Source organism: Oncorhynchus kisutch, linkage group LG16, assembly GCF_002021735.2.
Source record: "Oncorhynchus kisutch isolate 150728-3 linkage group LG16, Okis_V2, whole genome shotgun sequence".
NCBI classification, from domain to species: domain Eukaryota; kingdom Metazoa; phylum Chordata; class Actinopteri; order Salmoniformes; family Salmonidae; genus Oncorhynchus; species Oncorhynchus kisutch.
The window spans coordinates 22,164,781-22,190,844 of record NC_034189.2 but is presented as its reverse complement, the minus strand read 5'-3'; the positions used below and the strand labels follow the sequence as shown (position 1 = coordinate 22,190,844).

The 26,064-nt window shown below is 43.0% G+C and overlaps 1 protein-coding gene across 2 annotated transcripts in view; it reads left to right on the top strand.

The window, feature by feature from the left end:
* Window positions 1-26,064, top strand: part of LOC109906504 (phospholipid-transporting ATPase ABCA1) — a 226,621-nt gene that overhangs the window by 163,784 nt on the left and 36,773 nt on the right. For both annotated transcript variants that reach the window (XM_031792012.1, XM_020504223.2), the window contains exons 37-43: window positions 844-1,021; window positions 4,809-4,924; window positions 5,471-5,615; window positions 13,235-13,358; window positions 15,155-15,284; window positions 16,675-16,795; window positions 23,188-23,250. In XM_031792012.1, the coding sequence (XP_031647872.1) occupies window positions 844-1,021; window positions 4,809-4,924; window positions 5,471-5,615; window positions 13,235-13,358; window positions 15,155-15,284; window positions 16,675-16,795; window positions 23,188-23,250 (877 nt within the window). The remainder of the gene's footprint in view (window positions 1-843; window positions 1,022-4,808; window positions 4,925-5,470; window positions 5,616-13,234; window positions 13,359-15,154; window positions 15,285-16,674; window positions 16,796-23,187; window positions 23,251-26,064) is intronic.

Below are 26,064 nucleotides of genomic sequence, written 5' to 3'. Positions count from 1 at the left end.
TTGTTAGTAAAGGAAGTATATGGGTTTCAAATGTGTCCTCGGTTTTCCTCTGGCTACTTCTACTGTTTCCTAGTGAGTCATTAATCCATTATGGGAAAGAAGCAAAACAAGGGAAACACTATTTTGTAAGTGGTGACTGCATCATGGGAAACGCACGAAAACAAAACACTTATAGAATTATAAACACAAGCTGTTCACACACCAGACTAAATATTGTATGGTCCTTTAGGACTGACCTGTACGGGTTTAGGCCAGGTTACTGTAGAGCACATGACAGAAGATGTGAAAGAGTAATGAATACATTTCATGATTGATGGATCGATACTAGAAAAATCAATCACCCTTGATGGTGGATTTCAATATTTTATAACTTCATTCTAGATGGTTCTGAACACTGAAAGTAGTCTGTGGGCCGGGAGAAACTGTAATCCATTGTTCGGTTTTCTTTAAGAGGTCACTTCACCTTACTTTATCTACCGATAGCTTGTTAAAAATTCATGGCAGTGATTGGGTCATGTGGGACCTGGGAAAAATAGGCTGAAATAAACTCAATTATTTGGTTTGACCTTACTTATAGGTGATTTGACAATTGTTTTGCTCCCATCACAATGTATTTTTAGCTAACAGTTGCTAGAGTTAGCTGACGTTTGTAGTGGCTGTTTAAAGAAAAGCAAATCATAGATTAGGGTTTTTCATCTAACATTGAATTGTAAAATACTAAACTTCCCCTTTAAAACAATTGACCCTTTACCAGTTCTAGAAATATGAACCAGACCTATTGATCATGCTAGAAGATCACACAGGATCAAACTTGTACTCAACTTCCTGTTTTCTCTCCTTCAGGGCCGCCACCTCCACCGATGTGGTGGTGTCCATCTGTGTCATCTTTGCCATGTCCTTCATCCCAGCAAGCTTCGTCCTCTTCCTCATCCAGGAGCGTGTCAGCAAGGCCAAGCACTTGCAGTTTGTCAGTGGCGTCAACCCGACCGTCTACTGGGTCGCCAACTTCGCCTGGGATATTGTAGGCTATCTTCATTAGAGAATTGAATAGTTCAGAATTCAACGTTATTGTCCCATGTGAATCGTAAATGTGTCTTTTTGCTGTCTTATGTCATTCCTAACCCCCCTGACATCACACATACACACATGCAAGGCACAGGGTCAGCCACAGAGAAGGGCCCCTGGAACACATTAGGTGTTAATTAAGATCTTGCTCAAGGACAAAACAGCAGTTATCTGACACTGCTCTATGTTCACTACATACTTCAGTCTGAGACTGCCATCATTAAAGTCGTTTGAGGTGTTGTCAAAATGAGGGGTGTTGTACAAAACAAAGTCATCAGCGATTGGATCATTTCTAACCAATCAGAGTATCAAAGCCAATGAAAGATTATCAAAACGCTGTGTTACCCACATGTGTCCTGGCTCTGGCACAACCCATCAGTTTCTGAGACCAATCAGAACAGTTAGAATATGTTTGCATTCTAGAAATTGTCAAGGAGGTACTCAGATCTTGACTCATTGCAGAGAAGAAACAAACATCCGGCTCGTGGGATGACGTTTTGCCGGAACAAGGAGTTTGGTTAGTCAGGCAACAATGGCAGTTGTTGGCACCTGAGATTCTGATGCCAGCAAACCTTCGGTTTCTCCGCCATCTTACCCCTAATTGGTGACCACACAAGGGGGTACGCAATTGCATTCCACTGTGAGGAAGGGATGGAATGAACCTCAACTAAAAGTATGAAAAATGGCAAATGTACCTGTGATCGTAATAGCTGCTCGGAAGTCCATGCCTGAGTAACTGTCATTGGCTAGCGTTGAATTATTGACACCGGCTGTTTCCGATTTGTTGTGCTCAACAAGCTTAGCAGTGGCAAAAAGTGATGTGAAGCGGTAGAACATGAGCACTTTCCCTCAGGCTTAATGGTGTTAAACCGTCTATCAGGTAACTCAGGTAACTATTAGCTATTATGCTGGATGAATGCTAACAAAATGAAAGATAATATGTAATTATGCAGAGAGTCAAATTTTTTTAGGAATGCGGTCGAGAAACTGTCAGATGGTGAGCTTAAGCATTTCCGCTCTCCCTGAATGCTTCCCAATGGGACAGTGAAGCATTTCTTCTTCTTTTGGCTGTATACTTAAAAGGTATTGAATGTAGATGCTGCCATGATTACAAATATTATACCCCTCAAAAAATTGCTAACCTCCATGTTATTGTAAAGGTGAGCAGGTTTGCATGTCTTCGGGGCATGATATTTGTGCGTCTGTAGCTTTCTCACTTATCATTATTCACGATTCATTCAGGATTATCTAGCGAAAATGATTAAACTCACCATCTGACAGAGCTTTTCGACCGCATTCAATACCATTCCTTTAAATTATATGAGGCACAGAGGGGGAACTGTGGAGTAGAAGTTTGCAAATCACATACAGGTATGTTCTTTTTATTTGTATATGTCGTTTTTTTCCCACATCGATCCTTCATGCCTATTGCAGTATTTAGCGATTCATTAGCCAATATCATGATTGTAAAACTTGTTTCAGATAGAAAATGTATATTCTTATATAAAGTTGAAGTCGGAAGTTTACATACACTTAGGTTGGAGTCATTAAAACTCGCTTTTCAACCACTCCACAAATTTCTTGTTAACAAACAATAGTTTTGGCAAGTCGGTTAGGACATCTACTTTGTGCATGACACAAGTAATTGTTCCAACAATTGTTTACAGACAGATTATTTCACTTATAATTCACTGTATCACAATTCCAGAGGGCCTTTAAACAGCTTGGAAAATTCCAGAAAATGTCATGGCTTTAGAAGCTTCTGATAGGCTAATTGACATCATCTGAGTCAATTGGAGGTGTACCTGTGGATGTATTTCAAGGCCTACCTACCTTGACATCATGGGAAAATCAAAAGAAATCAGTCAAGTCAACTCAGAATAAAAAATGTTTGACCTCCACAAGTCTGGTTCATCCTTGGAGGCAATTTCCAAACTCCTGAAGGTACCACGTTCATCTGTACAAACAATAGTACGCAAGTATAAACACCATAGGACCAAGCAGCCATCATACCACTCAGGAAGGAGACGTGTTCTGTCTCCTAGAGTTGAACGTATGTTGGTTCAAAAAGTGCAAGTAAATCCCAGAACAACAGCAAAGGACCTTGTGAAGATGCTGGAGGAAACAGGTAGAAAAGTATCTATATCCACAGTAAAACGAGTCCAATATCGACATAACCTGAAATGCCGCTCAGCACGGAAGAAGCCACTGCACCAAAACCGCCATAAAAAACTTCACATGGGGACAAAGATCATACTTTTTGGAGAAACTTTTTGGATGAAATAAAAATAGAACTCTTTGGACATAATGACTGTTTGGAGAAAAAAGGGGGAGGCTTGTAAGCCAAAAAACACCATCCCAAACATGAAGCACAGGGGTGGCAGCATCATGTTGTGGGGGTGCTTTGCTGCAGGAGGGACTGGTGCACTTCACAAAATAAATGGCATCATGAGGCAAGAAAATTATGTGGATATATTGAAGCAACATCTCAAGACATCAGTCAGGAAGTTAAAGCTTGATCGCAAATGGGTCTTCCAAATGGACAATGACCCCAAGCATACTTCCAAAGTTGTGGCAAAATGGCTTAAGGACAAGTCACGGTATTGGAGTGGCCATCACAAAGCACTGGCCTCAATCCTATAGAAAATGTGTGTGCATAACTGAAAAAGCGTGTGCAGGCAAGGAGGCCTAAAAACCTGACTCAGTTACACCAGCTCTGTCAGGAGGAATGGGCCAAAATTCACCCAACTTATTATGGGAAGCTTGTGGACGGCTACCTGAAACATTTGACCCAAGTTAATACATTTAAAGGCAATGCTACCAAATACTATTTGAGTGTATGTAAACTTCTGACCCACTTGGAATATGGTGAAATAAATAAAAGCTGAAATAAATCATTCTCTCTATTACTATTCTGACAATTCACATTCTTAAAATAAAGTGGTGATCCTAAACTGACCTAAGACAAGGAATTTGTACTTGGATTAAATGTCAGGAATTGTGAAAAACTGAGTTTAAATGTATTTGGCTAAGGTGTATGTAAACTTCCGACTTCAACTGTACTACAGTTAGGTACATTGCGAGATGGTTTTCATTGGATTTGTCCAGTCAGGCCAGCCTCAGACTCGTCTCCTCATATGAAGGGGAATAGATTGCTTTCTTGTTAATGAGCAAATGAAAGAGGGCAGCTGGAAAAGTGAATTAAAACCTAATCTATAGAATTCACATTTACTGGAGTTCAACATATTTTCTTTCAGAGAGTGTAACTGCATAGTCTAATTAGGTGTTGTGTGATTTATTACTGCGTAACTACATAGTTCAATGAGGGGTTGTGCTTTATTACAGTGTAACTACATAGTCTAATAAGGGGTTATACGTGCTTTATTACAGTGTAACTACATAGTCTAATAAGGGATTATACATGTTTTATTACAGTGTAACTACATAGTCCAATGAGGGGTTGTGTGCTTTATTACAGTGTAACTACATAGTCCAATAAGGGGCTAAACATGCTTTATTACAGTGTAACTACATAGTCCAATAAGGGGCTAAACATGCTTTATTACAGTGTAACTACATAGTCCAATAAGGGGCTAAACATGCTTTATTACAGTGTAACTACATAGTCCAATAAGGGATTATACATGTTTTATTACAGTGTAACTACATAGTCCAATAAGGGGCTAAACATGCTTTATTACAGTGTAACTACAGTCTAATGGGTTTTGTGTGCTTTATTACAGTGCAACTACATAGTCCCGTGTCTAATAGTCATCGTCATCTTCCTGTGTTTCCAACAAAAAGCCTACGTGTCCCTTCCTAACTTACCAGCTTTGATTCTGCTACTGATGATGTATGGGTAAGTAGAACCAAAATGATATCCATATTTTTATGTGCTGACTTACTCAGTTCAAAGAAGTTTCATGAAAAATAAGGACATTGTGATTGGACTATAGATGTAATGTTCATATGGAGCAAGAAGTTTGAAATGTTTGTATTGCGGTACGAAAAGCTCAAATTGACTTATTAGATCCTTTTGTGCCCACATAGCGCTTAGTCAGTAAACATCTCATACACGCTACAAATAATATTTGAGTGTTGTTTAACTTCAAATTCACAGTTTTCCACATGGTGTGCCACAGTCAATACAGTCCAGTGAGCTCTAAACATATTGGGACAGTGACACATTTGTCATTGTTTTGGGCACTGTACTCCAGCACTTTGGATTTGAAATGATAGAATGACTATGAGGTTAAAGTGCAAACTGTTCCTTCAAGTCTGTATACCCCTCTTCATGTATCATGAAGAACATGTATTCGTGTTTTCCCCATGTCTCATTTCATACTGTGCTGTTTAAATAGTAACATATGAAAACTTCTATGCAGTTAACCATCTGTGTTTTCAGGTGGTCTATCACACCCATGATGTACCCAGCCTCGTTTATCTTCAACGTTCCCAGCACGGCCTACGTGGTGCTGACCTGCATCAACCTCTTCATCGGCATCAATGGGAGCGTGGCCACCTTCGTCATGGAGTTGTTCGCTGATGATGTAGGTGATGCGGGTTGCCCTCTTTCCCGAGTCTTCATTGTTACAGTGTCCATATTAGGACAGCTTCAGAGCGACAAGGGCTAGGTGTTTGTGTCCTTTTGGCTGTCCTAATGTTGATACCGTACATACTGGGAGGGAAATACACACATTTATCAAAGAAACGATTGCTCACTCGACTATTATATCAGGGTGATTAAATTTTTGTTGAGCTAATTGATCCCTTTCCTCAATATACCACTGTGTATTTGTGTGCAGGCTTTCAACTAGTTAGAGGGATATTTTCCTCCTGGAATTGCTTTTTTTGTTGCTTTTAACCCACTGGATGAGTTTCAAAGGTGGCATTTTAAATTCACTTTAATGTTTAATTGTGAGGTGAGAATTGTGTCTTTGTAGAATGTGCTTCATCCATCTTTCATTCATACCAAAAGCTGCCCTTTCTCCCTGGAGAATCAAAAGACAAAGACAGAGAAAAGAGAAAGAAAGAAAGCGACTAAGAGAAAAAGACAACTGGAGAGATTGTTAAGAAGATGGATAGGAACAATGAGAGCGGTGGAGTGTGAGATGCCATTTTTCAGTGTCATGGTTGCTTTTGTTTAGACTGAATTGTCAGTTAGCAAAAGCATGGCTGGTTCAATACTTACCGAGATAACAATGAGTTAACTTCATGGAAAATACTCATACACTGAACAAAAATATAAATGCAACATGTAAAATGTTGGTCCCATGTTTCATGAGCTGAAATAATTTAAATCCCATACATTTTCCTAAAAGCTTATTTCTCTCAAATGTTATGCTCAAATTAGTTTACATCCCTCTTACTGAGCATTTCTCCTGTGCCAAGATAATCCAACCTCCTGACAGGTGTGGCATATCAAGAAGCTGATTAATACCACCATTACACAGGTGCACCTTGTGCTGGGGACAATAAAAGGCCACTTTAAAAGGAGCAGTTTTGTCACACAACACAATGCCACCGATGTCTCACGTTTTGAGGGAGTGTGCAATTGTCATGCTGAGTGCAGGAATGTCCACCAGAGCTGATGCCAGAGAACTGAATGTCATTTTAGAGAATTTGGCAGTACGTCCAACCGACCTCACAAGCTTAGACCACATGTAACCACACCAGCCCAGGACCTTCACATCCGGCTTCTTCACCTGTGGGATTGTCTGATGTGGGGGGTTGTGGTGCTGAGGAGTATTTCTGTCTGTAATTAAGCACTTTTTGTGGTGGAAAACTAATTCTGCTTGGCTGGGCCTGTCTCCCCAATGGGTGGGTCTGGCTGCCAAGGGGTGGGCCTATGCCCTCCAAGGCCCACCCATGGCTCCACCCCTGCCCAGTCATGCGAAATCCATAGAATAGAGCCTAATTTATTTATTTAAATTGACTGATTTCCTTATATGAACTTTAACTCACTAAAATCTTTGAAATTGTTGCATGTTGCGCATATATTTTTGTTCAATATATTTATGCTAAGGACAACATTTTCGTAGTTTAACCATTCTTTATAATTTGGAACCAGGCCCCCAGTGTCTACTCTGCTGGGCAAATAATGTGTGGAAACCTAACGGTGCCAAAATCCCTGGTCCAAACATTGTTTTTATGCTCTGAAATGCTCTGAAATGTGTTTATTATGATGAAGTTCAATCCCCGATGTGAATTATTTTAACATTCGCTACAAATCGAGATATTTAATTAAATTAGTGAACGCTCACTTCACTTGATACACATTGAGCCTCGTTGCCGCTTTGATTGGCCAAATTAACAGAACACATCCCGTGTGTGTGTGAGAGAGAGAGAGAGAGAGAGAGAGAGAGAGAGAGAGAGAGAGAGAGAGAGAGAGAGACCATTTGTGCTTATCCGTGTGTGCACATTCCTAGTGAGTGTGTGCGTGCTTATCAGTGGAGGCTCCTCAGAGGAGGAAGGGGAGGACCAACGTCCTCAGTGATTTTCAGAAAAAGAAAACCATTTATCCTTTTATGATAAAACTATACTAAGTATAATCACATTGCCAAATAATCGACTAAAACGTACTATTTTGCAAAGGCGGTCTACAGTAGCCTCAACAGCAGTAGGGTAGCACCATGGTGTAGCTTGAGGACAGCTAGTTTCCATCCTTCTCTGGGTACATTGACATCAATACAAAACCTATGAGACTCATGGTTATCACCCCCTTTCATAGACTTATGACAACTTCCGGAGGACATCCTCCAACCTATCAGAGCTCTTGCAGCATGAACTGACATGTTGTCCACGTTTTGTCCACCCAATCAAAGGGTCAGAGAAAGAATCTAGTGCTGAAAGCATACGATACAGCTAGCGTGCAGTGCATAAAATGTTGAGAGTAGTTGACTCAAAGAGAGAGACATACAATAGTTGAACAGTTTTGAACAAATTAATGTCTTCCAAAATGAAGGTGAAGCAAGAGAGAGATTTTGTCATTTTTTTAGATAGCAAATGCAACTAGCTAATTTTGCCTACTAAACCACCCTGCTCAAACAGATGTTAGCTAGCTGGCTATGACTATCCAACACAACACTGGAACTCTTCCAAGTCAAGGTAAGCTTTTGGTTTTACTAATTTATTGCCACCGGGGCCCACCGGTGTAAGTGCTATACTGCTTATTGACTGCACACGGTAGCAGGTTTACTAACCTACTTTAGTTCTATTAGCTATGTTGACTAGGATATTACTTTAGCTAATATGCTGACAACAATGTAGGCTGTGTGTAGCGGTTATGATATGGTTTGTTTTGGAAAGGTTTTTTCACCTGGTCACATACAGCTGATGTGTTGTGCATTGACGTCCACAAGCGATGAAGGGAAAAGGTGAGAGGAGGAGAGCGCATAGATGCGAGAAGGAATATAACGTGGCTGTTATGAAACTGTGTTTACACATGATTGGGGTGTATTCATTCTGACGATTCTGTTGAAAACATTGTCTTAAACGGAACAAAACGAGGATAAACATACAGTACCTGAATTTGTCCAATAGAAACTCTCCGTTGCACCTGTTGGACTAATGATCACACCCTATATCAGCTAGAAGCAAGCGGAAGTGTGCAAGGTGGTATTGAATGTGTCACTGTCTGTCCATGTGTCACCTATGTTTCTCTCGACCTGTGTGCACCTACCTTGTAAACTTTCATTCATAGACTATGTTGTAGCAACCTCATGATGAGTATAGGGAAAATTAGAATATCATGTAGTAGCCTAAATCTATTGATGTTACATTGAACTGGGTGAATGGAATATGAATGACAGTCATCCAATATGGTAATAGAAATAAGGCCATGCTCATGGAAAAAACTAAATTGCACTCCCTCATCTTAAACAGCACTGACCGCCACTGGTGGTTATCCATGTATTTGTGTGTGTGTATGTTGTAAGCACTTCACTCCGACAAGTTGCAACATCAGGTTCCCCCATCTGAGCTTCCACTTCAAAAGTCAGCTAACTCTAATCTCCACTCCAACCTGAGCAATATCTTGGCTTCACTGACTTTGTCATATGCTCCTGTCCTTTGAACATTCATCTTCCCTCCACCCTCTCTGGTTTCTCAGACACAGCTTAATGTCTGCGGTCTCCTTTTTACATAACCAGACAACCTCGTTTGCATAGAGATTTCATTATTGTCATTGCCGTCGTTCATCATTGATTTGTTTTTGGTTTGTCTTTTCGCTGACAACCTCCCCATCAAACAAAATCATATTTTTGTTGTCACTTGTTTTCCCATATATTTATCAGTATTGTTTTGGCGAATCTCATACATAAGGGGCTCTGGCAATAATAATGGAGCCCATGCCGGTCACTGCCAATTTGTGAGAGTGACTTACCAGACTCCTCCTTGTCAAGGGCATTTGCCTAGTGTATTGGAAAGCCTGCTGTGTAGTGTAGCTCTGAGGGTCAATTGAGACATGCCAGACAGGGGACAATAACAGCCCAGCTTTCACTCCTGGGGATGTCAATGCAGATACGAGCCCTGTAGTTGGCCACGGTCCCGGACTGATGCATCACTTATCCTACCAATCGACTGTCAGAGTTGAACTGTCACTGTTGGACCGCCTGGAAAAATAGGCTGCGACATGTTGTTGGTTTCCACATTTCCTCTGTTCTGTTCTGATAGACCCGATGAACAGAGAGGAGCCAAAATGGCCGACGTCGATAAGGATGCACCCCCCCCCTTCCCCACACACACACACAGTTAAGCGCGACAGGTTGTATCGAGATATCTGGCTCGATCTTTCTCCGCCGTCTCTATTTCCACGCTTTCATGCTTTTATTCCTTTGCTTCCACCCTGTGCTGTGACGATAGCTAAAATGGGAACAGCATAGTTGAAGTTCTCTTCATTCATTTATTTCTCCACTGAAGGTCAAAGTGAATAGCTCCTCCTATGGGACAATGACTGGTAGTCTAGAGGGAATGATATAAAACAAATTTAAAAGCCAATTCTTGAGACAAAAGCAAAGCCCACTACAGCATCACATTTAGCACTTTATGTCCCAGTTCTATCTGGAGACCGAGCGAGGGAGCATGGAAGAGCCCCCCCCCCCCCCCCCCATGCTACCTGAGCATCGCATCAATCGCAGCCTGCCTTGCATGCATGAGACAGCACCTGAGTCAATAGACCAGCCGCTAGCCACTCAGACAAGCTTGTAGGGCATGGATCTGGCCAGGTTAGGGGCAGAGTGAGTCGGAAGGGAGGAAGTCGATGGGGCTGCATTAGTCAGGGAGATAATGTAGTTTAATTGTAGTGTGCTATATGCTTTGGGGATATGCTTTGGCGTGGTGATGTGTGTGAGTGGTGAGTGGTGAGGGGAGGGATATGTGTTTAAATACAGCTGTCTACATTTATCAGCTGTCTACATCGTTTAGTGTATAATATAGTGTTTTTGTATATACAGTACATAGTACACTATGTTACATTCCGTTTGGGATGTATTGTACATTACTGATTATGAAGTTTGAATTGAATTCCCTTTACACATCTAGTTTGAGAAATCAGCTAACGGTCACAATCCCCACGACGCTTCCAGCCATATATTTTCCTTTTCGGAAGTCCCTCCGGTGAAGATGGAGGCGATGCTTGGGGAATATGAACACTAAAGCAATATGGGTCAGACGAGAGCCTTGGAGATTTTTCCCCTTCAGAACCCATTCAGAGATGATTTATGGGCATATAGCGCAAACTTTGAAGAAAATTGTCAAGCGTTTCGTCATTGCCTAAAAACCTCTTTGATCTCCTTGATAAACACCCAGTTGAGAGAAGATCTTTTATTTCACATATTGATCTTAAATTAGGTCTCTATTTCTTCAAATCCTTCTCGATGACAAATGGGCCCCCGGCTGCACAAGGTCATTGGTTTGCTTTTATTATTATTATTTTTCCAATTCACTTGTTTCTAACTTCAGGCTCTTTTAGCCTTTTGCCAGCTTCTTGAAGTTTGACCATGATGAATAACTCTTTCACGTATAGTTCAGTAGGAATGGGCCCAGAATGTGTTGATATGACCAGATATATTCAAATTGAGCGTCTTAGCATTGAAAATAAAAGGTAATTATGTAATACATTATATGGATGGAAAGATTATTGGCCAAGATATCACGCTTGACATTTTAGTTGGCTGGCGTGTCCTTAAGTCTTTGAGGAAACAGGTTAGAAGTTCAATAAGAACGAGATGAATTGGCAGACATATTGCTTGACATTTGAGATTTAGCTGTGACACCATAATCAATGAGGTATTTTTGTTTTGCATTCATACTTGCCTGTAGGGAAATTAGGCTCGGACTGCCCAGTTACTCCCTGGCAGAAATGCTCAGATTACTGCTGCATGTCAACTAGCTGTGACCTTCCAACTCTAACCTTTGATCTGTAGCTTAAGTTCGACCATTAGGAGAAGATAACAAATTTACTTGAAATTGAGCTACATTATCACTGCTGTATACCCAGACATCATACATGAAGCCCTATACCAAATTTGTTTTAATGATGACGGTAGTGAGTTACCATCCATGACCAAAGATCCCAATTCCATCCATAACAGATGAAGGAAAACTGTACTTCTAAATTCATCCTGAACGTTTGCTCTACTATCTTAGAAAAAAAGGTGCTATCTAGAACCTAAAACGGTTGTTCGGCTGTCCCCATTGAAGAACCCTTTTTGGTTCTCCAAATGGGTTCTTACATGGATCCAAAAAGGGTTCTACCTGGTACCAAAAAGGGTTCTCCTATGGGGACAGCTGAAGAACCCCTTTGGAACCTTTTTTCTAAGAGTGTATGACAGGTGTTCACTGCTTCACATCCAACATGCTGCAAAAGCTCTCTGTGGACATTGCCATTGGATGGTGCCTCTAAACCACACCTGTGCTTAAAATATAGCAGAAACAGTGTGTGTGAACCGCAATTGATTGAATCTACAAGTCATTGAGTTGCAGACCAAGTAAATCCTTTCATTCATGCCATTCCTCAAACTAGAGGAAAACATTGCAAAGCAACAACTCTCCATGAAAAAATCTGACAACGATAAGGTGCCATCTGTCATTCTCATCTGCCGCCCCACATTGCACCATGTTAAGAAATGCATCGTACTTTTCGCCTACCAGAAGAGGAAACGGAGAATTTATGTTTTTTTCTCAATATACGCTAGCGTCTTTGAAGACTATCCTGAGACCAAACGTATGCATTATGCATAACCTTGCTTTAGAACAGGCAGAAGTGGCAATATCTTTCCTCCATCTCTCTCATTCTCTCTCTATTCATCTATCCCTCTGATTCACTCTCCCCCTTCTCTTTATTCCCTCAATCCTCTGTAATGAAAGGAATGTGGAGAGCTGAGACTGGCATTGTAGTAGTCAGTGCAGTCTGGCTGTCTTTCATTCCTTCTTCATTTAATTAATTAGGGCTTGTGTGCTTTAAAAGGCACCATCGTTCCGCAGTATAGCCACAGGGAGGAGAAGGGATTTCAGGAGGGGTGGCTTAATCAGGAAGGACCAGATATGAACGGGCCTAACCTAAGTAATTAAACAGCCAATAAGATGGCTGTGAATTTGTGCGATAGTGTGACTGTGTGCCTGTAGGTTTGTATTTTATTGCAAGTGGGAAAGTGAGAAGTGGGTGTGTATATCACTCTGAATGTGTTCATCTTTCAAAGTCTCAGTGCTTGAGATGAGAAAGTTTCCATCTGTATGTGTGAGCAGCTGTTCCTGCCCTCACATTACGCGGGTGAGAGAGACATCACTGAGCGAGAAAGCGTGCCCCTTAATAACGAGTCAAGAAGCCGAGGCTCATTTCCATGTCATTTGGCGCCCCACTCAAGCACGCAGTGTGCCTCCGCTGATGAGCAAGCATGGATGATGTGCTTTAGTTATCTGGCGAGTGTCAAAAAACTCGAAACTCCACGAACACTCTTTTACCGCCGCCGGGGGTTCCAAACCGGCTGCTTCCCTCAGGTCACTTGCACACAGCAAGGAACGATTCTGTCAACACAGACGCATCCAGGGGGTTCTCTGTCATGTGTCACCCCTAATAACAATCTGCCCTTATGTCTTGCAGTCTTTCTAGTCTTTTATGCGTCACCAATGCATTGTTGTTGTTTTTCTGTTTGTGTTTTTTCTCTCACAGAACATCTCGAAAATCAATGGTATTGTGAAGCAGGTGCTGCTGATTTTTCCGCACTTCTGTCTGGGTCGGGGGCTCATCGACATGGGCAAGAACCAGGCTATGGCCACCTTGTACGATAGCTTTGGTGAGCATCCCCCAACCACCTTAGGAGCAAATCGAAGAATGGTGAAACTATTCAAATCAAACTTTCTTAACATATATCTATACCTTCAACACACATATTAAAATTGTACTTTAAATTAATTGGTTTTTTTCAGTCTTTTAGTATACTATACATACAGTATACTATCATTACACTCGAACTGAATAGCATTGTACTTTTAATTACACATTACCATTTTAAATTTGAATTCATAACTGTAACAACTAAACTACGAAATGACACTGACAGTTATCAAACATTTTATTTGTAAATTGTTGTCCAGCCACAACTGTTTTTTCCTTCAGAACAGTCTCTACTAGATGTTGAAAGTGTTCCACATCGATGCTGTCCCATGTTGACTCCAATGCTTCCCATAGTTGTGTCAAGTTGGCTGGATGTTCTTTGGGTGGTGGACCATTCTTGATACACACAGGAAACTGTTGAGCGTGAGAAACCCAGTAGCAATGCAGTTCTCGACACAAACTAGTGCGCCTGGCACTTACTACCATACCCCGTTCAAAGGCACTTAAATCTTTTGTCTTGCCAATTCACCCACTGAATGGCACGCATACGCAATCCATGTCACAATTGTCTCAAGGGTTAAAACTCAGTCTTTAACCTGTCTCCTCCACTTCATCTACACTGATTGAAGTGGATTTAACAGGTGACATCAATAAGGGATCATAGCTTTCAGCCTTTAAAAATTTTTTTTGTATATGTTTGCACTCACTGTACTGTAAATTGCTTTGGATAAAAGTGGCATATAATATTATTATTATTAGTAGTAGTAGTAGTATTTTATTACTATGGGTAACAGCAAAGAACAAAGGTTAATCAGTGCAAAGAGTTCCCCTCCTAGCTAGATGGAATTACACGTAAGTGGTAGGATGAAAGGTCAAATGAAGCTGAGTGGTACGAGGAAAAGGAAGTACCCTGTAAAGAAAGACGATGCCATGGCTTTAGCTTTGGTGTTGTCTTTCAATATTCCATTCGGAATAACAGGTGCAAACTTTCCACTTGCTACATGCTAATGTAACATTTGGTAGTGAACATTTTGGGTTTAAGATTAGCCAAACGCTAATAGTTTAGCTACTTTAAAAGAAGTCCTCTACTTATGCAATGCTTTCACACCATCTTCTTCTACTTTTGCAGTACACTTCTTATGTGTTGCTACATCATTACCGAATAGCAGCTTCTTTGTCCCTCAGGGGGACTTACATTTGACCAATAACGCGACCGTAGCCCTTCGTTCTCGACACAAAATGTAGAAAACAAAAGGGAATATGTACACAGGGGAGATTTAGAGGCAGAGAGGCACATGAATGGCGGGAGCAAAGGCTTTATCTGGGGAATAGATGTGGCAGGAAATAGCCATTAGAGACAAACGTAATGAGGAAAGCAATCACAACTTAAAAGTCTGGAGAAGGCCTATTTGCTGGAGAATGAAACTGAACTCTTCCGTTTCTGTCCATCATCGCTCCAGCACAGAGCGGGAGAAATAGGGAGGAGAGAGAGATAGTCAGTTGCTGTCAGCTTTAAACAAACATCTACATTAGTGAAAGGGCTTCCATTTAGAATAAAGTGCATTTGTTCAGATGTCTCCCACTGATTACGGTGGAAGGCAGTTCTGTGAGTGTCAGTCAGTGGTTCTGAGCCGCTGAGATTTAGACCAATACCATTGAGTTCCAGTGACACCCATCCGAGGTGATTATGATACATAGCAGTTACAAACATTATGTTTCTCTTGATGAAGAACTGTGTTTTGTTGTCTCTCCCAGGGGAAGACCGTTACCAGGACCCCCTCAGCTGGGACATGGTGGGGAAGAACCTCTGTGCCATGGCCATCCAGGGGGCAGTCATGTTCACCATCACTCTCCTTATCCAGTATAAGTTCTGCTGCAAACCCAGGCAAGAGTAGAATAATATTAACTTTGGTTCGTAATTATGTATCTCCATTAATAAAATTGCATTTTATTGTGAAAATGTAAACAAATTCTCCCATTAGTGAAAAACATTTAGGATATACACTATAAATACAAAAGTATGTGGACAGCCCTTCAAGTAAATGGATTCGGCTATTTCAGCCACACCCGTTGTTGACAGGTGCATAAAATTGGGCACACAGCCATGCAATCTCCACAGACAAACATTGCCAGTAGAATGGCCTCACTGAAGAGTTGAGTGAATTTCAAAGTGGCACTGTCATAGGATGTAAGTCAGTTTGTCAAATGTCTGCCTTAACAGAGCTGTCCCAGTCAACTGTAAGTGATGTTATTGTGAAGTGGAAACGTCTAGGAGCAACATCGGCTCAGCCGCGAAGTGGTAGGCCACACAAGCTCACAAAACGGGACCGCCGAGTGCTGAAGCGTGGAGGGTGTAAAAATTGTCTGTCCTCGGTTGCAACACTCACTACCGAGTTCCAACCTGCCTCTGGCACAAGAACTGTTAGTCAGGAGCTTCATGAAATAGGTTTCCATGGCCAAGCAGCCGGACACAAGCCAAAGATCAGCATGCGCAATGCCAAGAGTCGGCTGAAGTGTTGTAAAGCTCACTGTCATTGGACTGGAGCAGTGGAAACGTATTCTGATGAAGTGTGATGAATCATGCTTCAACATCTGGCAGTCAGACGGACAAATCTGGGTTTGGTGGATGCCAGGAGAACGCTACCTGCCCCAATGCATAGTGCCAACTGTAAAGTTTGGTGGAGGAGGAATAATGATCTGGGGCTGTTTTTCATGGTTCGGGCTAGGCCCCTTAGTTACAGTGAAGGGAAATCTTAATGCTATGGTATACAATAACATTCTAGATGATTCTGTGCTTCCAACTTTGTGGCAACAGTTTGGGGAAAGCCCTTTCCTGTTTCAGCATGACAATTCTCCCGTGCACAAAACTAAGTCCATACAGATATAGTTTGTAGAGATCGGTGTGGAAGAACTTGACTGGCCTGCACAGAGCCCTGACCTCAACCCCATCAAACACCTTTGAGCTGAATTGGAACGCCGACTGCGAGCCAGGCCTAATTGCCCAACATAACTGCCTGACCTCACTAATACTCTTGTGGCTGAATGGAAGCAATTCCTGGCAGCAATGTTCCAACATCTAGTGGAAAGCCTCCCCAGAGGAGTGGAGGCTGTTATAGTAGCAAAGGGTGGACCAACTCCATATTAATGCCCATGATTTTGAAATGAGATGACGTGTATTAACAGGTGGTCGTCATTTGGGATTTGTATTGTTGGCTTTATGGGAATGTGGTGAGAATGTGTGGGTTAAGTGTTTTTGAATCCTTCTTTTTCACCAGACTGATTTCTGGAGAGTCATTCTCCAAGGAGGACGAAGATGTGGACGTGGCACGGGAACGTGCACGCATCCATAAAGGTGGCTCAGAGAAAGACCTGTTGAGAATCTGCGATCTTTCTAAGGTACAGTACCACCGTTTACTACTACACTTAGTGGTAGCAACGTCACGGTTATATTCATTAGTGCATACTGTAGCGAAACATTTCCCAATGGAAAACAGAAAGTGTTTTCTTATTGGACAAGATCTGGTAGGTCCTCTCAGTTTCAGCCTTTGTGCTTCTGTTTTATTCCTAGTGAATATGATCCAGGGGTCTCAATGCTCAAGGCCTAGGGTCTGTTCAGGACATAACATTACAAAAAAATCTAACAAATATGATTTTAAGTTTCAATGTCACATGAACAGTGAAATGACTTTCATGCCAGCTGTAACCCCAACAATGCAGTAATCTATAACAATGTAATACTAAAAATAACATAACAAAAAGACACAAGAAATAAAAAATAAGAAATCAGAAGAACACAAGAAAGTAAGTATACTATATTTCCTGTTATGTAGCATATGACAGGTTTCTATGCTACATTTCTATCTGCAATATTCTGAAGTTCTGAACGTTTACCCCAGCTGTGTCTGTTGGTATCCTCCTCCCTTTCCTTTGATACTTGGGTGTCGTTAATCTGTCACAGTATGCTGCAGGCTGGCGAGGTGCAGCTGTAGTCACTCCACACTCCACGGACACATTGGGAGTGTGGGGAGAAGTGTGTGAAGGACGGGGTTTCTGTGAGGCAACACTGATGAGATCTCTCTCTCTCGCCGCTAAACCCAACAACTCTCGTCCCCCCCTCCCTCAAAGGTTTTTCGGCAAGTGAGCATGCGAGTGCTGCACGGCATGCCGGGTAACGGAGGCCACTTAATCACGCCCAGATTAACACCCTGGCCGAGGCCAGATGTTCTTCTCTCGAGCTCGCGTCGGCAGGAAGCGTCGCCGCGGCAAACAGCCCTTCGTCGGCATCTGTCCAGACTTGACGTCTCTTCAAACCCTCCCTTGTCATCTCGCGCCATCTCACCCACTCTATCTTTCCCCCTCTCAATCTCTCACGGATACACTCACTCACACTCCAAGGTAATTAACGATCTAGCTTTGAAAAAAACAGTCGAGACTGGATGATGTATTGCCGCCCACAGCAGACAAAGTAACTTCATAAGGTCTCGTCTTGTTTCACATTCTGTAACCTGTGATAAGTGAGCTTAGAGCTACAGTTGGAAGTTTACATACACTTAGGAGTCATTAAAACTCGTTTTTCAACCACTCCACAAATTTCTTGTTAACAAACTATAGTTTTGGCAAGTCAGTTAGGACATCTGCTTTCTGCATGACATAAGTCATTTTTCCAACAATTGTTTACAGACAGATTATTTCACTTATATCACTGTATCAGAATTCTGGTGGGTCAGAAGTTTACGTACAGTAAGTTTACTGTGCCTTTTTAAACAGCTTGGAAAATTCCAGAAAATAATGTCATGGCTTTAGAAGCTTCCGATAGGCTAATTAACATCATTTGAGTCAATTGGAGGTGTACCTGTGGATGTATTTCAAGGTCTACCTTCAAACTTAGTGCTTCTTTGCTTGACATCATGGGGAAATCAAAAGAAATCAGCCAAGCCCAAAAAAATTGTAGACCTCCACAAGTCTGGTTCATCCTTGGGAGCAATTTGCAAACGCCTGAAGGTACCATGTTCATCTGTACAAATAATAGTACACAAGTATAAACACAATGGGACCACGCAGCCGTCATACTGCTCAGGAAGGAGACGCGTTCTGTCTCCTAGAGATGAGCGTACTTTGGTGCGAAAAGTGCAAATCAATCCCAGAACAACAGCAAAGGACCTTGTGAAGATGCTGGAGGAAACCGGTACAAAAGTATCTATATCCCCAGTAAAACAAGTCCTAGATCGACATAACCCGAAAGGCCACTCAGCAAGGAAGAAGCCACTGCTCCAAACCCACCATAAAAAAATCCAGACAACGATTTGCAACTGCACATGGGGACAAAGATCATACTTTTTGGAGAAATGTCCTCTGGTCTGATGAAACAAAAATAGAACTGTTAGGCCATAATGACCATCGTTATGTTTGGAGGAAAAGGGGGAGGCTTGCAAGCCGAAGAATACCATCCCAACCGTGAAGCACGGGTGTGGCAGCATCATGTTGTGGGGGTGCTTTGCTGCAGGAGGGACTGGTGCACTACACAAAATAAATGGCATCATGAGGCAGGAAAATTATGTGGATATACTGAAGCAACATCTCAAGACATGAGTCAGGAAGTTAAAGCTTGATCACAAATGGGTCTTCCAAATGGACAATGAGCCCATGCACACTTCCAAAGTTGTGGCAAAATGCCTTAAGTACAACAAAGTCAAGGTATTGGAGTGGCCATCACAAAGCCCTGACCTCAATCCTATAGATCATCTGTGGGCAGAACTGAAAAAGCGTGTGCGAACAAGGAGGCCTACAAACCTGACTCAGTTACACCAGCTGTGTCAGGAGGAATGGGCCAAAATTCACCCAACTTATTATGGGAAGCTTGTGTAAGGCTACCCGAAATGTTTCACTCTACTATTATTTTCACATTTTTAAAATAAAGTGGTGATCCCAACTGACCTTCTGACAGGGAATTTTTACTAGGATTAAATGTCAGGAATTGTGAAAAACTGAGTTTATGTATTTGGCTAACTTTTGACTTCAACTGTATGTACAGTACGGTTCACCTTTATGATGTCCATTGTCAAACGGGAAGTGGTGAGCGTCACAACAGCAGAGTACCGCTGTACCTTCCTATCAAGTTTCCATTATAGACCCATCCGTTTTGTTGTCATGCATCTGTTTTTGGGTTCGCTATTGTAGTACTGACAGTGAGACTGAAACATGCGGAGAACAACACAAAACCACAAAGTTCTGCAAGGTGCCTCAACACATGTTTTGATTTATATCGGTTGGAAGATACAGAGAGTGCTCCCATCGCCTCCCACCACAACTGGTGCAATCCAGCCATAGAGCGCAGATAAGGAATTGATCAATGAGTGCCCCACCTCAACTGCCGCACCGCCTTGGTCTCGCCATAAATCTGAGCATGTCTCTCAAGCGATTGACAGCCCATCAATCATCTGTCAGATGCCTCCTCCTCCTTCTCTTCCTTCACTCAGGAAGAACCATTTACCTCCCAACAACAGCTGCGGCTGCCTCATGGGTTAGTTTAACCTCTGGGTTAGCTGTTACCGCGGCGGCGTAATCGATGGGGTCCGTTATGACAGCACGTCCGCCAGTTAGCACTAACATGCCCCGTGCTGTTAACGTGACCTTCCAGTCACTCAGAAACTAGGAGAGAAACTTTCTTATGTCGCACTGCCTGTGACAGCTGTTTGATGTTATAGGAGTCATGTGAATATGGTATCCATATTAGGACCTGAGCTCAGTGCTTGGCAGATACATACTGTAAGACTAGCAGCATTTCGATTTTACCTTTTGATATAATTACTTTTATTATTATTTCTGATGATTTATAAAGTATTTATGTGATCTGTCAGTGTTGTTTGTGTGCGAGAGGTGACCATTGTTCACACTGTTTACTGTGAAATTTCAATTACTGAAGAGTAACAGGATGTTAATACAACAACAACAACTTAGACATTTCACAAATACTTTCAAGTTAGTCAGATGGTTTCAGACCTCAAAAGTAGACTAATGTCGATGTTGTGGGACGTGATTTCATCTTGACATTAGAATCATTTAGAGGTCTGAAAGGCTCTGACATACTTTCATTTGAAAGTGTAATGACCCTTTAATATCATGTGTTTCACCAAAAAGTTAAGCACTAGTTTAGTCTTTTGTGTTGTGTCTCCCAGCCAGGCTTGTGACCCCAGCTGTTGGGGGTCAGAAAATACAGAAAATTCTTGCTCTCTCTAAACCGTGTGTGTGTGTGGTCCGTCGAACAGCATCAGATTTTCTCAGCTGTCTCATCTGATTAACCCCCCCCCCCCCCCCCTCGCTACCACCACGGCAGCTATTATGCATAGGAACTTAGGATAGGAACTTTTACTACTTCCACCCGTGTCTACTAGTGTTGTACCAGTGCTGTGGCACAGCACGCTAACCCCAAAGTAGCATGCAATCCAGGGGAGTAGCACTTCCAAGTCCCCAACAATAGTGCATGCCCCCAGGGCTTTTAAGCAAACATGGTGCACAATTGACACGCTATCACGGCGATGAATAAGACATTGTTGTTTGTCAGCCTTGAACTTGCTCTGGGGGGGACTCTTGCTGTCGAGGTTGCATTGTCTGCATCTCAAATGGCACCCTATTCCACGATATAGTGCACTGCTTTTTACCATAGCCCTTGTCAAGTAGTGCACTCTAAAGGGAATAGGGTACCACTTGGAACACCTCCGTTGAAAGAGTGGTGAAGGGTTGGCTACTAGACAAGGGTTGGCTTACAAACCAAGTGTTTCACTTAATTAATTAACTTAATTTTGGCCCCGTTGGCACTGCTCTGAATACACACGCTGACCAGGAAGAGAAAGACTTGCTGTAAGTAGGTGTTTCATGGCCCGATATTCACTCGATATTCAAGTACCTTCTTCCAAAGATGAATGGAATTGTAAAGCTGTCTCATAAATCCAGAGAGTCGGCTCATGCACACTTTTAACATACCCTGGCCTGCCCACAGTCATATACTCATTTTAACATAGCAATGACCAGGAAGTGAACATAAAACATGCATTTACTCCTCATGTCCATTGTACTACTAACTCATAGCACCTACATTACATGTAGAGGAAAGGGCTGGTCAGAAGAAAATCCAGAGACACATAGAGCTATAAATACTATAGATAGATCCTGTAGATATAAATACTGTAGATGGATAGACATAGATGGATTGGCAGACAGACAGGCTGGCTGGCAGACAGATAGACCAGCAGAGCATTTGACGTGCGTATGGTCCCCGACTTCTTTACAACCAGAGCAGACATCAATTATCGACCATAATGATGTCATTACAGTATGCAATTATGCCCCCGTGGGTCTCTTACCTAGGGTTGTATGATTCAGACCTGAGAAGAGGTAGACAGAAATACAAATGACACAATTATCCTGGAATTCATCCCCCAAGGAGAGTAGAGCTGCGTCCGTCCTTCCTGTCGAGTGCTGAATGAGATCTCAATTGCCAGACCTGCCAAGAACCTTGTCAAGCTTCTGTTTTTTTTTTTCTTCCATCGAAAAATACATCTAACTTCCCTTTGAAACCACTTCAAACTCGCTCCTCGTGGTCGGCCCGAGGTGGAAATGTTGCATGACATGCTAAGTGCTTCATTTTGTTGACAATTGCTCCGTTATTTGTACACTCCCGAACCCATTTTACTAGTCTAAGTGTCGGTTTGTTTACCACTGCTCGCAACAGCAGCGTCGGTGATGCCGGACTCGAGAATTTTGACTTGTTGGAGGAAGGTGAGTGAGTAGCCTGCGTGGGCTGCACCTCTGCGGCTGAGATTTGATATTTGCTCGGGAAGCAGAAGAAAAAACTGTTCAATTCAAACACAAAATGGAGAGTTAGTTTGCAGGCTAGAAGCAGTGAAACCCAGACACATTCTAATCTGCAGTTTTTCTACAAGATCTAGGCGGGAGTCGGAATCCTTCCCGAGAATACCAAACTGTTGTACTCTCCGTGTAAACTGTCAATGGGTTACTGAGCCCAGTGGTAGGCTTACAGTACCATCAGGCCTCAGACTGGCCTCTGCCTGGGGGCTAACCAATCACTAAGTCCACCCCTGACTGAGCCTCAGATGGCCCCATAGGCCCAAGTATGCAGTCTAATGTTCTTATTCCACGCCTTTATCCACTGTCTTATGTTATGTGCATTAAAGAGAAATCTTTTTTCAACATCAAATTCAGCATCTCCAGCACCACGTGAAAATGACGGTTTCTATGTCTTGTAGCCCAAACGATAGAAGATAAGTGTTTCCGATGACATCACCCGGAGACACTGATGACCTCATCTGGTGTGTGTCATGTGATTTTAACCAGCTATAAGCAGCCCCATGTCTCTTTGTTTTTGAAAGCGGTAATAGGCTACGTTTTGGGCTTTTTTGTGGGGAGGGGCAGGGGTAATTATATTGTTCTGAATGGCAAACCAACTTATTGCATTTGGGGCAGGCAAGAAAAAGTCAGATGGGCTGAAAGACATGATAGGTGGTGTACACGAAATACTAGTTGATGAAGGTTATTTTTATCTGAGGTATAATGAATATTAACAGTGTGTAGTGAGTAGCAGACTCCACCTGAGGCTAGGACTGCTTCCCTAATGACACCCTACTTATTAGTCCACTACTTGGGCTCTGGCCAAATGTACTGCACTGTATAGGGAATAGAACTCCATTGGGATCCGTGTCCAGAGAGGGGAGTACTCTCGTTCCCTCGCCTCTTACCTCCCTCTGATTAATTATGCCGTCTGTTCCTTGCAGGTGTACTCTGGGAAGAAGATTCCTGCTGTGGACAGGGTGTGTGTGGGCGTTCCAGCCGCAGAGGTGAGCCAAACACACACACGCACGCACACACACAAATAAGTTGATACCAAGGGAAAAAAATCCCTGATCCATCTCATGCTCAATACTTTCTCTCCCGCTTTCTTTCACTTTCTCTCTCGTTCTCTCGCTCTCATACACAAACACTCACATGCCAGAACGCTTTGATTTCAACAGGATCTCCGATGCTGACACGTACACGTGCGGAGGGGTGTGTTCTCCTCGCCCTGTTTACCCCAAACTGAATGTAAATGCCAGCAGAATATGACTGAATCTCATAGTTTGTTTCATGCATTATTTACACCCCAGCTTCGTCTTGCCACCACACTTTCACAGGACAGGGTTGGGAAACAAGAATGGATCTATAAACTCAATGGTTTATTGGGTAGGTTAGGTTGGGCAGGGTGGTTAGTGTGTGAGGTACTGTAGGTTAGGATGGGTAAGTGGGGTGGGTAGGTACTGTAGGTTAGGTTGGGTAAGTAGGGTATGCTAGGTTAGGTAGGATGGGTAGGTATTGTAGGTTAGGTTGGGTAAGTAGGGTATGCTAGGTTAGGTAGGGTAGGGTGGGTAGGTTCTGTCAGTTAAATTGGCTAGTTAGGATATGCTAGGTTAGGTAGGGTGGGTAGGTACTGTAGATGAGGTTGGGTAAGTAGGGTATGCTAAGTTAGATAGGGTAAGGTGGGTAGGTAGGTTCTGTAGGTTACTGTCGGTTGGGTAAGTAGGGTTTGCTAGGTTAGGTAGGGTAGACTGGGCAGGTGCTGTAGGTTGGGTAAGTAGGGTATGCTAGGTTAGGTTGGGTAGGGTGGGTAGGCATTGTAGGTTAATGTAGGTTGGGTATTCTAGGTTAGGTAGGGTAGGTTTGGTCGGTTAGGTTTGGTAAGTAGGTTAGGTAGGGTGGGTAGGTAGGTACTGTAGGTTAATGTAGGTTGGGTAAGTAGGGTATGCTAGCTTGGGTGGGGTGGGTAGGTTAATGTAGGTTTGGTAAGTAGGGAATGCTAGGTTAGGTAGTGTAGTATGGGTAGGTACTCTAGGTTAATGTTGTTTAGGTAAGTAGACTATGCTAGTTTGGGTAGGTAGGTTCTGTAGGTTAATATAGGTTGGGTACGTAGGTTATGCTAGGTTTGGTAGGGTAGGGTGGGTAGATATTGTAGGTTAATATAGGTTGGGTAAACAGGGTTTGCTAGGTTTGGTGGGGTAGGGTGGGTAGATACTGTAGGTTAATGTAGGTTGGGTAAGTAGGGTAGGATGAGTAGGTACTGTAGGTTAGGTTGGGTAAGTGGGGTATGCTAGGTTAGGTAGGGTAGGGTGGTTTAGGTAGGGTGGATAGGTACTGTAGGTTAGGTAGGGTAGGGTGGGGTGGGTTAGGTAGAGTAGGGTGGGTAGATACTGTAGGTTAATGTAGGTTGGGTAAGTAGGGTCGGGTAGGGTAGGATGGGTAGGTACTGTAGGTTAGGTTGGGTAAGTGGGGTATGCTAGGTTAGATAGGGTAGGGTGGGTTAGGTAGGGTAGGGTGGATAGGTACTGTTTGTTAGGTTGGGTATGTGGGGTATGCTAGGCTAGGTAGGGTGGGTAGGTACTGTAGGTTAATGTAGGTTGGGTAAGTAGGGTGTGCTATGTTAAGTAGGGTAGGGTGGGTGGGTACTGTTGGTTAGGTTGGTTAAGTTTGGTATGCTACGGTAGTGTGGGTAGGTACTGTCGGTTAGGTTGGGTAAGTAGGGTATGCTAGGTTAGGTAGGGTGGGTAGGTACTGTCGGTTAGGTTGGGTAAGTAGGGTATGCTAGGTTAGGTAGGGTAGGGTGGGTGGGTAGGTACTGTGGTTTGGGTGGGTAGGTTAGGTCGGGTAGGTAGGGTCGGTAGGGTGACCTGACCAGGAGAGAGAAGAAGAGCTCTGTCAGAGAGAGAGAAGAAGAGAGCTCTGTCAGTGAGAAAAGAAGAAGAGAGCTCTGTCAGTGAGAAAAGAAGAAGAGGGCTCTGTCAGAGAGAGAGAAAAAGAGAGCTCTGTCAGACAGAGAAGAAGAAAGAGGGCTCTGTCAGAGAGAGAAGAAGAAGAGGGCTCTGTCAGAGAGAGAAGAAGAAGAGGGCTCTGTCAGAGAGAGAAGAGGAAGAGGGCTCTGTCGGAGAGAGAAGAAGAAGAGGGCTCTGTCAGAGAGAGAAGAAGAAGAGGGCTCTGTCAGAGAGAGAAGAAGAAGAGGGCTCTGTCAGAGAGAGAAGAAGAAGAGGGCTCTGTCAGAGAGAGAAGAAGAAGAGGGCTCTGTCAGAGAGAGAAGAAGAAGAGGGCTCTGTCAGAGAGAGAAGAAGAAGAGGGCTCTGTCAGAGAGAGAAGAAGAAGAGGGCTCTGTCAGAGAGAGAAGAAGAAGAGGGCTCTGTCAGAGAGAGAAGAAGAAGAGGGCTCTGTCAGAGAGAGAAGAAGAAGAGGGCTCTGTCAGAGAGAGAAGAAGAAGAGGGCTCTGTCAGAGAGAGAAGAGGAAGAGGGCTCTGTCGGAGAGAGAAGAAGAAGAGGGCTCTGTCGGAGAGAGAAGAAGAAGAGGGCTCTGTCGGAGAGAGAAGAAGAAGAGGGCTCTGTCGGAGAGAGAAGAAGAAGAGGGCTCTGTCGGAGAGAGAAGAAGAAGAGGGCTCTGTCAGAGAGAGAAGAAGAAGAGGGCTCTGTCAGAGAGAGAAGAAGAAGAGGGCTCTGTCAGAGAGAGAAGAAGAAGAGGGCTCTGTCAGAGAGAGAAGAAGAAGAGGGCTCTGTCAGAGAGAGAAGAAGAAGAAGAGGGCTCTGTCAGAGAGAGAAGAAGAAAAGGGCTCTGTCAAAGAGAGAAGAACAAGAGAAGAAGA